Below are 16,715 nucleotides of genomic sequence, written 5' to 3' on the forward strand. Positions count from 1 at the left end.
TCCGGCCGAGGCCGCGGCCGCCATCTTCGATACGGGCAACGGCCCGACCCTGGGCTCCAGCCCGGCCCGGGACCCAGCGCTTCCTCGGCCCCTCCCTCCTCGCCCTCTGTCCCCGGGAACACGGCACAAGGGGAAGGGACCAACGCGGGACTAGGGAGGGGGCCTTGCCCGGTTCCAAGATGGCGGCCGAGATCCCGCCTTCCCGTCCCCTCATTTCAGATACGCCGCTGAGGCGGGAGCGGGGCGGCTTCCGGCCCAGGGTTCGCCCAGTGGAGCGGCCCGGCCGGGGGGCTCCCTCATGGCGGGAGGGGCAGACCGGGGCGGGAGCACTCATGGGGGAGGGGAGACTCCCGGGTGTGAGGGACACTCGTGGGGGGCGGGGAAGAGAAGGGGGAGACTCCCTGGGGGATGGGGGACTCCATGAGGGTGGGGAGGGGAAGAGAGGGTGGACTCGTGGGGGTGGGGAAGAGAAGGGGGAGACTCCCTGGGGGAGGGGAGACTCACGGATGTGGGGGACACTCGGGGGTGGGGAAGAGAAGGGGGAGACTCCCTGGGGGAGGGGAGACTCACAGATGTGGGGGACACTCGGGGGTGGGGAAGAGAAGGGGGAGACTCCCTGGGGGATGGGGAGCACTCGGGGGAGGGGAGACTCACGGATGTGGGGGACACTTGTGGGGGGTGGGGAAGAGAAGGGGAGAGGAATAGCTCAGTGGTTTGAGCATTGGCCTGCTAAACCCAGGGTTGTGAGTTCAATCCTTAAGGAGGCCACTTAGGGATCTGGGGCAAAAATTGGTCCTGCTAGTGAAGGCAGGGGGCTGGACTTGATGACCTTTCAAGGTCCCTTCCAGTTCTAGGAGATTGGTATATCTCCAATTATTACCTTTTTTTTATTATTACCTTTTAGACTCCCTGGGGGAAGAGGGCCCCTCATGGGCAGGGGGGACCTGTTGGCGGTCTCTCCCCTTGGGGCCAGTCTGCACCTCTCAACCTGCCTGAACAGCCTGAAGGTGGGGCCCGAGCCCCTGGGAGAGGGATTCACGCAGGAGGGCTAAACTGCTGTGGGGTCCCAGCCCCGTCGCTCACCCTCTCTTGGTGGAGCTTCAGTTCTGGTGTAAATAACTCAAGAGTAGAAGTTGGGGGCTGCCCTGGCTTTGCAGAGGTAGGGAAGGCCCCACTTCCGCTAGCCATGCTACTGCCAAGGCATTTTCCCCAAGGCTTGTCTGCACAGGGAAATTGACTTAACTTGGCTGTTCCACAGCAGTCATTCCGCTAGGCCGGAATAACAGTTCTGCTCTAATTTAGCTAATCTGGAATAATTCCCCCATGTGGATATTCTGTTCTTGAATAAAAGTGATTTAATTACAGAGTAATTACTCCCAAATAATTACTTCCAAAGCGAGTAATTATTCTGGAATAAACTCACTTTTGTTCGGGAATAGCGTGTCCACCTGGAGGAGTTGTCGACACAAAAATAATAAATCAGTTTCTGTTTTTGTCCTCCCTTTAATCTGTAAATTAATCCCTAACTAAAGCAGTTTTTCCACTTCCCCAGTAGATGGCATCATTAGACTACTTTTTCTACCATTCACTCTCCCAAAAACATATTACTATTATTATGCATTGTTTGTATTAGGCTAGTACCTGCTGCAGATACCTGTCTCTCTATGCCACTGATCAAATATGAGGGACCCAGGATACTAGGTATTGTGCATGCATATAACAAAAAATTGTCCCTCCCTATCTAAAGCCACGTCTATACTACAGGGACTATAGAAGCATAGGTACAGTGCTGCAGCTGTACTGACAACCTTGTAGTGTAGACACAGTCTACAGTAACATAAGGGGCTTTTCCACTGTAGGAACACTTCCCTGAGCGAGGGTAGCACCTAGCTGTGTCTACACGTGGAGTTAGGCCTGCATACCTACATAGTTGCATTGTCCAGGGATGTGGATTTTTCACATCCCTGAGCAATGTAGTTATGTCAATGTACATTTTAAGTGTAGAGCCAGTCTAAGAATAAGCCGAGATAACAGTTTAATATAACAAACAGCTGGAGGGAGACCATGCAAATAACGAGGCAGCTATGATTATGTCTAAGGACTATGTAACTAGCAGCAGTCATAGAACTTCAGCAGCCTAGCTGTTACCAAGCGTTTAGTATTTAGCAGCGTAGGTTGGTTTTAATAAGAGATTTAAAAGAGGCCAATGTGGTCGCTTCGCAGTTTTCCACAGTGAGCGCCTCTCATGCAGAAGGAGCAGTATGGGAGAAAGATTTTTGCAGATGCATTTTGAATGGCCGTAATGGCTTTGTTTTGACTGGAGACGTTGGCCAGTGTTTGAGGTGGAGGCTGCTTAACGGTTTCAGTCCCCTGTTTACAATGGCTTCTTTATATTTATCCTGAATGCAAGGTGGCAGTTACACCCCACCCATAACAGCAGGATTTAGCCTGACCCATAATATTTGTCATATACAGCACCTTTCATCCAGAAGACGACATGCTGATTACTAATTCGATACAGAAATCACTTCTACCCTTGAAAGACAGCCATCTCTGGGGGAAATGCCACAGCTGCTTAACAACGTTATGCAACTACATAAGACAGGAAGCTGAGGAGAATGCCATCATGCAAGGAAAATTAAGGAGGCAGAATGTAATCTTATTTGGCTGGGACAGTGGGGCTAACCACGGTTCTAACAAAAATTGCCCTAGGAGCTTTAGTGTTGGGACCTCAGTTATTCATTTCTTCTGAAAAAAATGTGCTGCTTGCAGCAGCGGGTGCTCCTTAGCTGCACATTAGGGCATCGGTTCAGTACTGACTCAGACCAAAAATGGCCAACTACTGACTAATCAACACTATGAGACTCTTCAGGTCTCCCGTTTAAACAGTAACCCTGCTCAGCTTGTGAAAGCTACTAGGAAATGCTGTACAAGTCTTGCAGTACCTTAATATCACAAATGTGAAGAGGGAATTTCTTGGAACTGATTAGTGAATAAAGCAGAACAGGTTTCAGAATCTGCAGTGCTATATTTTGAAGTAGTATGTCTTGGAAAGGTCTGCTGAGGGGAGAACACAGTCTGGTTCAGTTGGAGCCCACGCTGTGCTCACTGATCTTTCTCCCGGTTGTTTTACTGGGCCTTCTTTGAGTGTCTTATAGTAACTGACAAGGCTGATTTATTTTACTAGAACGTGACAGTACCCGATGGGTTAAACTGTGACAGAGGAAACCAGACTTCTCCTTCTGGGGCGTGACTGCGACTACATCTGAAAGATCAAAATTAAAAAAGAAGCTTCACACTCGGAGATGATTATGGAAGGAAATTATGCAACAAAGAGAGGGCTTATTGGAACTGCTGTGTTACCTCCCAGCCCACTGCCTCCTTGGTAGGGAAACTACAGGGCAGGAAAGAACCTCTGTACAAATAGGTTTCAGTGTGGTAACCATGTTAGTCTGCAGCCGCAAAAAGAACGAGGCTACTGGGCTAGATGGACCTTTGATCTGACCCAGTATGGCCGTTCTTATGAGGCTAGCACATGAAAGCTGATGCTTAAATAAATGTGTCAGTGTCTAAGGTGCCACAAGTATTCCTCGTTCTTTCTGTACAAACAGGCTCCCATAATTATTCTCTCGCTGATTTCCACAGTAAAATGCGTTCCGTCTAACCAGGTTCTTTCTACCTGCCAACCCTGCAGATACAGCCTGGTCATGTGAACAACTGAAATCAGGTCTTTTCTGTTGCACACCATTGTCAACTGAACTCACGGTTTTCTGGATAATGACCATGGGTGAAGTGGACTAGAATGGAGATCAATGGTAGGAATGTATTTCTTCCAGTAAACAGAACATGTACAGCATGATCAGAAGAAACACACGGTGCCCTCAACTCCTACAGACATCAGTGGAAATTCTAGTTTAGCCTATATAGGTTCTTATGCTGTGTTATGAACACTCAGCACTTTGCAGGATCTGGCCTGTAAGAAGAAGGAAGTATAGGTTCCAGGTTCTCCATGGCCTATTTATTTAGATACTTATGTCCAGTCAATCTCTGTTATGCAAAACACTTAAGCACCTGCAATGGGACTGTAGAATGATCAAGTTTTGCTGTGGAAATCAGTGAGCTTACATCTGTGTAAAATGGGTGTAAACCTCTACCATTCTACGCTTACTTGACAGCATTTTGCACAGGCAGAATTGACTACATAGGGTGCCAGGTGATGGAGAATCAGGCTACAGCTACTTTTGGGGGGGTTAAATCTTGGTTGCTTTACTCACTAGATTTCAGTGGCTCTTGTCACAAGGGTTTGGCCCTTGGGCAGTCATGTAACCGTAACCCTGCTATGAAAGATGCTGTGAAGTGGAAGTTACCACAGTGCCCCAAGGCAGGTCTCCTCTTGCTTCATTTCCCTCCAACAAAACAAGTTTGTATGGCCAGCTTCCTTTTTTCTCCTGGACTACTCAGCTTAGATTTTCAACACAGCACAGAGAAGGAGGTTTCTGTATGTAAAGTCATTAAGATACACAGGGTTTTCAGCTGAATGGGAGATTTTGTGATGGGGGATTTTGGATAAACAAGTTTTTCAGCTGAAATTTATTTATATATTTATTTTTTTAATTTTGATGTGTTCAGTTTTCCACATCTTCCAGCCTCCCAACCATGGCTGCTGGGACTAGACTTGGATGAAATGGACACTTTCTGCTTCTCAGGATTTTGCTCCACTGAAAAAAAGCTGTAAACAGCAGCATCCAGATACAGAATTGAGTGAGATTCCTGCAGAGCTCCTGAAATGCCATGGAAAGGTACGTATGCAAGGCAGACTCAGAGAAATGAATGTGGTGTTCTGGGTTTGGCATTAAATGGGCAGAGGGCTGCTTGTGGCAGGGAAGCAGGGACTTAGGAGAGATCAGATATTGCCATTCACTGCGAAGTATGGTGACAAAAAGGGATAGATAAAAACAAGACCAGGGAGATGAGCAACTGGCTGGAGCCGGAGATTGGAAATGATACAGAGCCTTTCAGAGCTAGATCAGTGTTCAAGGTTAGCTCTGTTCCAATGATAGTTATTGTCTGGTGATTGGCCTTTGTCAAAGGAGGTGATGGCCTCAGTCCAGTCCCAAATGGACAGGCATTTACATCACAGAGACCACCAACTGCCCTGCTGGTTGGCATAGTCAGCAAAGAGCCCAAGGGCTGAATAGACCTGAAGACTAAAACTACCCCCTCCCCGCTTCTGCCCAGGTGGGGATGGTACGGGAGAAGTTACCTCCTCACTGTCTGTGTTGCACAGAAGCTGTGGATGAGAAAAGAATGTTGCTGTCCAAGGGCTGCCAGTCTGGCACCTTTCGCCTGCACTAGACTCACATCAAATTTATAGATATAAAAAATTCATTTTAAAAGAGCGAGAGGCTGAAAGTTAATGAGTCACAGGCATTTTCAGATTGTGGGTTCCGCTGAGCTGTGTATCATTACCAACACTGGTGCCGCTGCTGCTTGTGGCCTCTGGCTTTGCCCAGCATGTGGAGATGCCGCTCAAACTGCTGTCCTCTGCTGGTTCTTTTCCTCCCCAAGAGACTGTTTAACTTGGAGGGGGCAGAGGGCACATGTACTGAAAACAGGATCACTTTTATTCCCTCCTCTAGGTTCCTCACTGTCCCTGTTTCTCTCTTCCCCCCTCCTGCCTTCCTTGGTATTTCCTTACATGTCCCATCTCACAGTGCAGTCCTCACCTCCGTGAGGGTTGTAGTGATTATTCTTCCAGTGTCAGTGGGAAGTGCTGGTAAGTGTAACACATGCAAACCCTGGGATAGCCATAGGCTAGAGAAAGCTATAGCTGAGAGATCTAAAACAGTGGTTCTCAACCAGGGGTACGCATACCCCTGGGGGTACACAGAGATCTTCCAGGGGGTACATCAACTCGTCTAGATATTTACCTAGTGTTTCAACAGACTGCATAAAAAGCACTACAGTATAAACTAAAGTTTCATACAGACCATGATCTGTTTATACTGCTCTATATACGATACACTGAAATTTAAGTACAATATTTATATTCCAATTGATTTATTTTATAATTAAATGGTAAAAATGAGAAAGTCAGTCATTTTTCAGTACTAGTGTGCTGTGACACTTTTGTATTTTTATGTCTGATTTTGTAAGCAAGTAGTTTTTAAGTGAGGTGAAACTTGAGGGTATGCAAAACAAGTCAGATACAGTAGTGTGGAATGGTTGAGAGTCACTGGGAAACACAGGTTTGAAATGCCCATGGTCTGTGAGGTCATTTTGAAATCCTGGCAATATGGCTCAGCCCTCAAATGAAATGAGTTCCAGGGAGTTTACTGTACAAGACCATAATTACTAACCTTTGGCAGAATTTGATTTTTTTAAATATAATTTCAGCAGATCATATCGCTGTTTAATTTTAAGCATTTTTTTTATTTTGATGGATTAAAATTTTAGCAGTTGGTCAAAATTATGAGGCTTCAGCTTTTTTATCAATTTAAATATTTACAGTTGCAGGAAAGTATGTGGTCATCAAACATTAGGGGGTCAGGCAGTAGTTATTTAATGACAGTAGATATTGAGATTCAAAAGTTAAAGCTTTATAACTTTGGAATACAAATTTTCAACAACACATGTCAAAATATACAAAGTAGATATCCTTAAATCAAGCCCTCATAAGTTTTCAAGCAGCATTTTTCATACTTTACCTATTTGTAAATTTTTTTCATCAATTTCTGTTACTGACATTTACTAATAAAAATCCTAGTCTTCCAAGCCTAATAATAACTGAGGCCTCATCTGCTCCGCATGGGCATGCAGGATGGGGGCCTGATTTTCAGACATGCTGAGCACATGCAGCTCGCTTTGACTTCAGTTGGAGTTGTAGCTGCTCAGTACCTTTGGAAATCAGGCTCTATGTAAATGTAATGTCATAACACTCTCGTAATTTACCAAACCGAGCACTAGAGGTCACTGATTCAAAATGAAAAACAATCAGAAAATTCATTAGCGCTCTGGAAATGAAAATAAAAATTAAAACTCAAAGGGAAAAGCTAACACATTACACAGAAGTTTATAGGGGTTGAATCTATCAGTGGTTTGAGCATTGGCCTGCTAAACCCAGGGCTGTGAGTTCAATCCTTGGGAGGGGCTATTTAAGGATCTGAGTCAAAAATCTGTCCGGGGATTGGTCCTGCTTTGAGCAGGGGGTTGGACTAGATGACCTCCTGAGATCCCTTCCAACCCTGATATTTTATGATTCTATTGAACTCCATCCTGCAATTAGGAATGAAGAATCCATCACTTCCCATGGTAGTTTGTTCTGGTGGTTAATCACCCCCACTATTCAAAATTTGTGCCTTATTATTTCTCATTTGAATTTGCACCAGCAAACAAATCTTTAGGGCCATTACATCAACCCAGGGGGGCAGATGATCTGGGGAGCTGAGATCCAGGACTTCTGAATTTTTATTCTAAAGTTTCTTTCCATTTTACTTCAACAGGAAAAAGAGAGCGAGAAGGAGAGACAACAAATAATTGGTGGATGTAATCAGACTTGTTCTGCAGTGACATCTGCTTTCCCATTGCCACCCTTGCTCTGCTCCCTAGATCAGAGCTGCCCTGCACTTTTCAGTAGCTCCAACATTTGGATTGCAGGTAGGTGTCTGATGTGCCTTGAAAGCATACACATTAGATTAGGCCTTGCACATTAGATAAGGACATGCATAGTTCAGTGCAGAGGAATGTGCAGAGTGGGGTCCTGCTTTATTTATTGTACATTTTAAAGATGCATTGTTTTTTCAAAATGCATAGTTGGTGTGGTGTGCATGGGAGACCTACCTCATTCAATGTATGCCATGTCTCGTTCATGGAACCCTTTCTGTCTGCCTATCTGGATGTGTGTTTACTACCTGAGTGGCTTGTATGATGTGCAGATAGTGAGGCAAGGCTCCTCAGTAGCTCTCATCTCACTCACTGCCCATCCTGTGAGGGACACGGAGAATGAGGCAGGGTTCTGTGTAAACCCTCTATGGTAAAAAAAAAACCTGGGTGTTGCTATGGCATAGAGGAAGGGTCTCCCTCCTGTGGACCTTGTGAGGGACATGGTGGGGTGTGGCCTTTTCTCTGTGTTTTTTCTTTTAAAAAACACCCACCCTAGGAAATTCTATTTAAAAAACTATGTTAAATGAGTGTTAAGTAGGCTTGGAAGAATTAGATTTTTATCGGTAAATGTTAATAAATGTCAATTTCACTGTACATACCCAGATGAACAAATATTTCCAATGATAATAATCAAAATTTACAAATAGGCAAAGTAAGAAAAATGCTGCTTGAGAACTTGGAGTTTGATTTAAGGATATTTACTTTATATATTGTGATGTGATATTGACAATTTGTGTGTCAGCAGTTCTAGAGCTTTAGCTCTTTGAATCTCTATGTCTACTGTCATTAAATAACTATTGTCTGGGACAAGTATGAAAATTGAAATACACATTTAAATTGTTTCAAAATAAACATTGATCGATCCATTTAAATTCGTAACAGTTCTGCTAAGCCTAATGTTCAGGTTGCATGGGGAAGTACCCCCAAAGTAGGAAATATTTGCCTCTATTCATTTGATTCAGTCTACAAATGCATGAACATGTGTTATTTCCTACTAGACAATGTACACTGTTTTCTGCAGCCTAGAAAGAGCAGTGGATTAGGCAGTGGCTCTTAAGGACACCATTGTGTGTCTTGTGTATAAATGCCTTTTGGACTCTTTCTGGCATGCATAAATTATTACCCATGAGACTCTCAATGTTCTTTTAACATAATGTTTTCAGTGACATCAGTGGTAAGATGCATCTGTGAGGGAAGTGTAGCTCAGTGTGAGATTATTTTAAAGGAGGTCTTTGAGACACCTCCCTTGGCTCTGGAGATAAGAACAGCAGTACCTAATGGGCAGCTAAATAAATTCTGCCTGAGAGCTTCTGCCCATGCTTACCTCAGCCTGAAAGTTGTAAAGAGCTTCCTGAGACTGGAACTGTTCTGAACAGTCCATTCAGGAATAGCTTGTCACACCCTACAGTCTGAAGTTACCTCTCTAGTGTAAGTACTTATGTGGGTCCTATTATTATAGCATTTCAGCACTTTACAATCTTTAATGTCACAACAACCAGTGAGGATGAGGTAGGACAGGGCAATTACCCAAACAGACACTAAGGGACTTGCCCAAGGTCAGAGGGGAAATCTGGGGCCGAGTAAGGAGTTGAACTTGGGTTGTCTAAGAGCCTGGCTAGCACCCTCCCCATTGGGCCAGCTCTCTCTAGAAGGACTTGAACCTCCACCCTCTTGCATACAAAGCAGGACACATCCCCATTCCACCAAGACCAGGAGATGGGAAGTCAGCTTGAATTTTGGGGACAAGTGAAGGGTCCTTGAGGCTGGCTGAAGGATACAGTTTGGCTTGCAGGGACATCTATGAATCTTTGCCCCTTTCCCCACATTGATCCTGACACTTTGTTGCCCCCATGGGAGGTGAGTGAGGTGTAATTAGCACTTTGCCAGCATTGCACAAACATTAACGAATGAATCCTAATTACCAAGTTCCATCATAGAATCTCAGGGTTGGCAGGGACCTCAGGAGATCATCTAGTCCAACCCCCTGCTCAAAGCAGGACCAATCCCCAGACAGATTTTTGCCCCAAATGGCCCCCTCAAGGATTGAGCTCACAACCCTGGGTTTAGCAGGCTAATGCTCAAACCACTGAACTAACCCTCCCCCTGTTCCCTGCCAAAGGTGGGAGATGCCCATAAGCAAGCTCCTTAGGGCAGAGACCATGCCTCTTCACATGTCTGCAAAGCACCCAGCTCCTTAAGATCTTCCCAGGCAGGCAACACACCCGCTGTGTGACATCTCCCTTATTCCTTTGCCTGCTGCCGGCACGAAAGGGACGGTGTCTCTTTAAGCTTGGGGAGAGCTGCCTTGCCTGAGTGAGGGTGGGTTCTGGTTACTGTGAAGAATCCCAGGTGACATGTGAGGCTAAGGGGCGGGGCTTCACCTGGCCCCCAGGTGAGAGCGATATGGGCTACAGTTCCCTAATATCTGTGTCTCTTCCTCCCTAGCCGGGGCTTAGGCTGTAGTAGGTTCTTCCTCTGCTGACTTCTTTCATTCACCTGCAGTCGTGGAATGAAGCTGTTCCCTGAACAATGGTTTGCTGAGGGTGTAAGGCAGAGTGACTTCCCGGAGCAGGAAATGCCAGCCACCGTGATGCCGGTGAGTATAGCAGGGCTTGGGCTAGGACGCTTCCTCTCTAGGTGTCTGGGGATGCGGTCTCTGATTAGCCCCAGACTGGGTGCAGGGTTGGCAGCCCTGGGGCAGGGTTCTCCACCTGAACCATGACTTGGGAAGGGGGAGCTCAGGAGGTCCCCATTCAGCTGGGATCACTCTCTGCTGAGATTTGAGCATATGTCTGAGACAGCCCATGCACACAACTACTTTCACCTGAGCACCGAACTTTCCAGTTCTTCCTCTCCGGGTGTTGGCTGGGCTTGAACTTGTGACCTAGAGGTGACAGGCTCCCATCCAAACCCATGGAGTTCAGAGTTGCCAGGCTGGCTGTATGTACTTAACTCCCCTTGTTATTACATTTTATAGCTCCTACCGTAAGCAGGGTTCTCCTGCGCCCCCTTCCCCATTAGCCCAGAGCAGGCTGCTACCGATGCCAATCTGGGTTAGTTACGCAGGTAGATTTGGAGTGATGCCTCTGTTTGCTTCATTGGAGTTACTGTGGGTCTCCGCTGGAGTGACTGAGGTTGGAATCTGGCCCACCAATTGCCTTAGTTCTGGATTTCCTTGGGGGGATTTTGTGTGTGTGTGTGTGTGTTTAATCCCTGAAGCACCTTTAAGATAGTACATATTGCATCTGGTTACAAAGAATCCAAGATCAAAGATTATAAATTATCTGATTTAAGCCTTTTGGAGTGTAGCTTTATGGTGTTTGTTTCCTATTTTTGTGCTTGTAGCTCTATGGTAGTACAATCCACCAACGGAGGAGTGTAAAAACTCCTAGACCATAAATCCTATCCAGACCTTGCCCATCCCTTGTCTGGAACAGGGTTTCCCACACTGATGTGGCGACAGTGACAACTTGCCAGGTGCATAAAAGTTTCACCGAATGCAGGAAATGAAGCAGTTTGCACCTGCCTTCTCCTTTAATATGCGGGAGGAGGGAGAGACCTGTGGAGAATATAGCTCCCAGAATGCAGTGCTCTCTCTTGATCCAAGTGAGATGCACCAGATCTCTCCACCCCACTAATTTAGTCTGCCTTGCTGCATGCATGCAGGAAAGACTGTGGCTGGTGTATTTCCCATACAGCAGACCCCGTTGATACACCGTGGCTAGCACCCTGATGGCACTGAGCAAATGTGACTAATGGTTGTGGCTCCCAGTGTGTCTGTGTAGGAGACTGAAATAGACAGAGCTCTCTTCCTCTTCTTGCCTTTGCAGCCCTCGTGTGACTAAGCGTGTGGTGCTGTGGGTTATCAGCGCAGGATCCACAGAGGTAAAGGGTGTCTACTGCTCAGAGCTGCCATCCTGTGTCTTTCGGTTCTGTGCAGCTGGGTTTGCGTGGGACCCTGCCATGGGCGTTAGTCATGCAAAGCTGGGCTGTCTGCGAGAGCTGCAGGCTATGCTGGGGTGTGGCTGTCCTTTCAGGTTTCTGGCAATTGTTCTTGTGTTGCTGCACCACAGCGAAAACCAACAGGCCCCTGTCATCAGTGCTGGTCCTATCACAAATAGCACAACTGCCTGCGGGGGGGCAGCATGCGGGTCAGCCCCATCTCCCCTCCTGATAAGGGGGCTGGGATGCAGAATGGCAAACTCCTGATCCCATACACATGGCTCATGGCAACCCTCTGATCTCCCACCTCCCCTCCCTGCCCCCCAATAGTCTTTGGGGCACTCTCGCCTGAGGTACTGCCCATCGCAGAGCCCGGCTTGTGGCTCTGGGCAGGCCTCCTGCTGAAAGGAACGTGAACGAGCTGGGTTTTGCTGGGCGGTACCAAGTGACGTGACTCACCCGAGGGCGGTGGCTCAGCCGGCCCTGGTGTGTTTACCGTACACAGAGACGATAGCTATGGAATTGAGATAACTGCATAACAACACTGTGAAACACCGAGTGTAACGAATACGCCGCTCGGTGCCTCAGCAGGCTCCGAACGGGCTCTGTCTGCCTCTGTTGTTAACAGGGCCAGGCCAAGAGTGCCAGTCTCCATTACCCACCTGTTAGATGTCGAAACAAACACCTTGGTGCTTTCTCACGCTGCCCCATGCGCCTGCAAGGCCCTCTCTGTAAGCACCCACGGAGCTACCTCACTGTCCGCCTTCGAATCTCGTCACAAAATTCTCCTTTGCCGTGAGGCCTACAAAAGAAACTGCTGGTGTCCTGAGCCCACTGCCAGTGGCAGAGCAGGATGGCCTTGTTGTGCTCCCCTATCGGTCTGTCTCTTCATTGCTTGTTTTCCACCACGAGCTTTTGGGGGCACGGCCCATTGTTTTGTTCTGCGTCTGTACAGCGCCTAGCGCAATGGAGTTCCTGCTCCTTGACCAAGAACATAAGAACAGCTGCACGGTTTCAGGCCAGTGGTCCATCTCGCCTCGTATCTTGTCTCTGACAGTGGCCAGTGCCAGACTAGGGCTCCTAGGCGCTAAGATAATAAATGTAAGGTGTTCGGAGGGATGGCACCCCCTCTCCTCCTGTATGAATTTCCCCTTGATACCGTGCTTTTCAGACAGTCTCTTTCCGTGTCTGGAAGGCAGGAGGTGCAGCCTGTTGAGCTACCTACTGGAGTTCTGCTGGAAAGAGGTTCTCCCTGCTGACTGACTAAGGGGCCGCTTCATATACAATAATACACGTATGCTAGACACGCCTGACTGCTGGAGCTAGGAGCAAGATGCACTGTTCCATGTCTAGACACGTGTACGGTCGCCACAGTATCTGAGCACCTCGTGTACATTAATGAGTTAGTCTGCACAACACTCCTGTCAGGGGGAGTCATTGTCACCCTCCTTTTACAGGCGGGGATACTGAGGCGCCGGGAGACGAAGTGATTGGCCCAAGGCATTACTGGAAGTCCTGTGATGGAGCTGGGAATAGAACCTGGGTTTACTGGGTCCCACTCCAGTACCTGAACCCTTAGTCCATTCTTCCTCCGTTAAACTGGCCAACCCCTCCTTCACACCATGGTGGCAGCTAGTACAGCCTTTTTTGGTAGGGTTGGGTGTCCAGTGTCCTAGGTGAAATGTGTCTGCCAGTCCGGGTCTCTGGCTGGCTTGTAGTGGATAACAGGGCTTCCCCATCAGAAAATCCCCCCTCCAGACACTGGCCCTGACTGATCCCCTCTTGTTAGCAGCTCAGCAGAGGAACTGAAGTGGGGCTGTGGTGAAGGCAGCTGTTGCTCATGCAATACCTCATGGGAACTAAAAACTCCTGGGAACCAGCGTGTGAGCACAGAGACGTGGCACAGCCCTGGGGGATTTTGTCACTTGTTTTCTGCTTCCCAGCGTGCAGAGGCTGTTGTGTCTTGGATGTGGCCTCCAAGGCTGGTGGAAATGACCGGCAGGCAGCTGGCGACATAGACTTGAGCAATAGGCCGTGCCACTTTGGGGAATGTTGCTTTGCTGCTGTTACCCAACGGTTTTACTTCCGAGGGAGCAGGGGTGGGGGTGAAGCTGAAAATACCCATTAGAAGAGAAGTGTGGGGAGGTGGTAAGAATTGTGCCAGGATTTAGAGCCAGTTAAAATGACCAATTGCGTATTGCACAGGCGCCCGGAGGCCCCACTCAGGATCGAGCCCTGTTGTGCTGGTGGGTGCTGTAGGAATGCACAGGAAGAGAGCTTGTGGTGTAAGTTAAGACAGTGCGACAAGTGGGTGTGACAGAGAACTGGGGAGGTAAGTGTGTGCTGGCAGCATGGTGTTCCACAGATCACCTACAAGCACATTTTGCAGGCGTTGAGTCTATTTTATCCATCCATGGAGTCTCTGCAGGTTGTGCAGCCTGTGCTAAGGGGCCGAGAGAATTTCTGTCTCTCGCCCACTTTGGCTATCAGAATCCTTCCCCCCCATCCCACCCAATACACACAGTAAATGTTGTGTCTTTCCCTAAAAACAATCTTAGTTTGAGAGAAGTGGGGTTGGAGGTAGCATTCTCTAATAGTTAAAGTAGGGGCCTGGAAGTTAGGGTTTCTAGGTTCGGTTACTCTGCTACTGCCACTCGGTGTGACCTTTGGCTTGTCACTTCATCACTGGGTGCCTCAGTTGCCCCATTTCTAAACCAGGAGTGACAATACTGACCAGCCTGGCTAGGACAAATTCATGTTTGTGCAGGACTTTCAGATCTTCTGAGTGAGGCTGTAAGTGCAGAACAGGGCTTAATTTGTGGCGGTTCCGAGCCCCGGCACCTCTGGGCCTGGCGGTTCCGAGCCCCGGCACCTCTGGGCCTGGCGGTTCCGAGCCCCGGCACCTCTGGGCCTGGCGGTTCCGAGCCCCGGCACCTCTGGGCCTGGCGGTTCCGAGCCCCGGCACCTCTAGATCGCTGCATCAGTTATGAATGTAAAATAATTGCTTGAGTCCAGAACCTCTTTCATTACAAATTAAGTACTGGTGCAGAGTATTCAATTTCTATAATAATCAGCTTTGCTCCAAAACGAGCTCTGACCTCCAGTGACTCTTCTGCTTTCTGTAATTCTTCAAGGCAGAGGTGGGGTTGGGAGAACGTGCTGGATCTGCGATTCTGTGACCCCTCTATGGCCATTTTCCTTAGCGGTTGCATTTTGTGAAACAGTTTTTCCATGACCTAACCCATTGTTTCAAAGGGAAATTTAATTCAAGACACATAATTTACAGTGGGCTCTGACAGCACTGACTAATAATCCTCCCCTGTGGGGTAGATGATTAAATACCATTATCCCTATTTCACAGATGGGGAAATTGAGTCATAAAGGTTAAGTGGTCTGCCCAAGGCTCCACATCCAGTCAGTGGCAGAGCTGGGATTAGAACTCATGAGTTCCTGGCCCTGTGGCCGGTGCTCCAAACCAGGCTGCCTGTGTGTGTTTCAACCTGACAGTCTTCAATGCCAGAGCATGGTGCTTTGATTACCCTCAGTCCAGAGGAGTTTATAACTTAAGGACCTGACCCAGTTGGGTGCTGAGCCCCTTTGGGCCCCACTGGCTTCTCTAGGGTGCTGAGCATCCCCAGCACTCACTGGACTGGTCCCTACATTCTCAGTTCTACCTGCTGGCTCTGACCTGGTTTTTCCAGCTCCGTCTCTGCTGGCGACTGGCTCTTCTCCGTGTAGCGCTGTATAAAATACGTGCCTGAGCCAGTGACCTGCCTCCAGAGACCCCCCAGGAACTGCTAAGGGAGAAGCTGCTGCCAGCTCCCAAGGTCTCCGGCTTCCACCAGGAGCATCCCGGCTGCTGTTAGGGTTCAAGGAGCAGTGCTGACCTGAGTCGGGGGCTGGGGAGTGTCGAGGGCTCACCCGGCTCCTACCCTGCAGTCTGATTTGGGTGAAATCTTCCCCCGCTCAGTCGCTGCTGCTAACTGTCCCTGAAGATTGGCGGACTGTGAAACCCACTGCTCAGCAGCTGATGGCTCCACTCATACCAGCGCTGCTGAGAGCCCTGGGAGTCATGCATCTGCCATGTTCCCTGCAGCCCTTTCTCTCTGCTCCTTCCTTCCTCTGGTGACCTATGGACTAATCAAGCCCTGTCCTGCCCCTCTCTCAGGGTGCCTGCTGGCTCAGCTGCCCTCCAGCGGCCTTCCCCCTCGGTGCTAGGGCAGGGGAGATGGATGGAGTGTGAGCTCGCCGGAGTCCCACAGGCCTGGGGCTGGCCCTGCTGATGCTAGAGACGGCCAGATACAGATTTTGGGGTGGAGCCAAATGTTGCAACTCTGGGTCACTTGTGCCCTGCCCCCAGGCTTCCTTCCCACCCTGTGTGCCCGTGTGATAGTTCTGCTCTGGGAGCAGGCAGACTGGTGGGGCCGTGCCCCTTACATGGTGGGGCCGGGGAGAGGGGATGGGGCAGCCCTCTGGGACCGCAGCGCAGGGGTGAGCCTGGGAGCTGAGCCCGCTCTGCAGGGAGCCAGTGCTCAATGCTGAGAGAACTGGTGCCAAGTCGCTCGCTTCCGCCCCCCTCCCGTGTGTGTCTCTGGATTCTCTAGGGCCTACCGGACAGGGTCGGTGCAACCATTTAGGCGACCTAGGCACTCGCCTAGGGCACTAGAATTTGGGGGGCGGCATTTTCTTCGGCAGCGACCGCGGCGGCCGGATCTTCGGCCACCCCAGTCGCCGCCGGCATTTAGGCGGAGGGAGCTGCCACAGGGGGGGCGCCTCAGGGCGGAGGAGGGGAGCTGCCGTGGGGGGCGGGGGTGCCTCAGGGTGGGGGCTCAGGGATGGGGGAGGGCGCAAGGTGGAAGTTTCGCCTAGGGTGCGAACATCCTTGCCCCGGCCCTGTTACACACAGGGACAGGAGGGGAGCTGCTGCCCTGACACAAACCCGTTCAGATTCCCTCCCTCTCAGCAGACCTCATGCACTCACAGCAGCGAGGGGCTGGCAGCGCTGGCTGGAGATGGACAGCACTTCCCTGCAGCATGCACAAGCTGCTCCCCCTGTGCAGCCAGGTACCTCTGCCGGTGCAGCGTGCTCCTTGCTTTGAGCCTCCCGTCCT

General features: G+C 49.2%; 1 protein-coding gene across 6 annotated transcripts in view; it reads left to right on the forward strand.

The window, feature by feature from the left end:
* The first annotated feature begins 887 nt into the window (after window positions 1-887).
* The window catches only part of LOC120393412 (sodium-dependent proline transporter-like), a 39,173-nt gene continuing 23,345 nt past the window's right edge, over window positions 888-16,715 (forward strand). For 2 of the 6 annotated variants that reach the window (XR_005592035.1, XM_039517921.1), the window contains exons 1-6: window positions 902-1,159; window positions 3,188-3,385; window positions 3,695-3,815; window positions 4,630-4,799; window positions 7,503-7,656; window positions 10,108-10,258. Coding sequence is in view for 5 of the 6 variants with exons in the window: in XM_039517921.1 (XP_039373855.1) it covers window positions 10,172-10,258 (87 nt within the window). In the remaining variant the exon portion in view is untranslated. Of the gene's footprint in view, window positions 1,160-3,187; window positions 3,386-3,694; window positions 3,816-4,481; window positions 4,499-4,629; window positions 4,800-7,502; window positions 7,657-10,107; window positions 10,259-16,715 lie in introns of those variants that run through there. The other 4 variants (XM_039517952.1, XM_039517931.1, XM_039517941.1 and 1 more) reach the window with 4 other exon arrangements.

Source organism: Mauremys reevesii, linkage group 1 (genome assembly GCF_016161935.1).
Source record: "Mauremys reevesii isolate NIE-2019 linkage group 1, ASM1616193v1, whole genome shotgun sequence".
NCBI lineage: Eukaryota > Metazoa > Chordata > Testudines > Geoemydidae > Mauremys > Mauremys reevesii.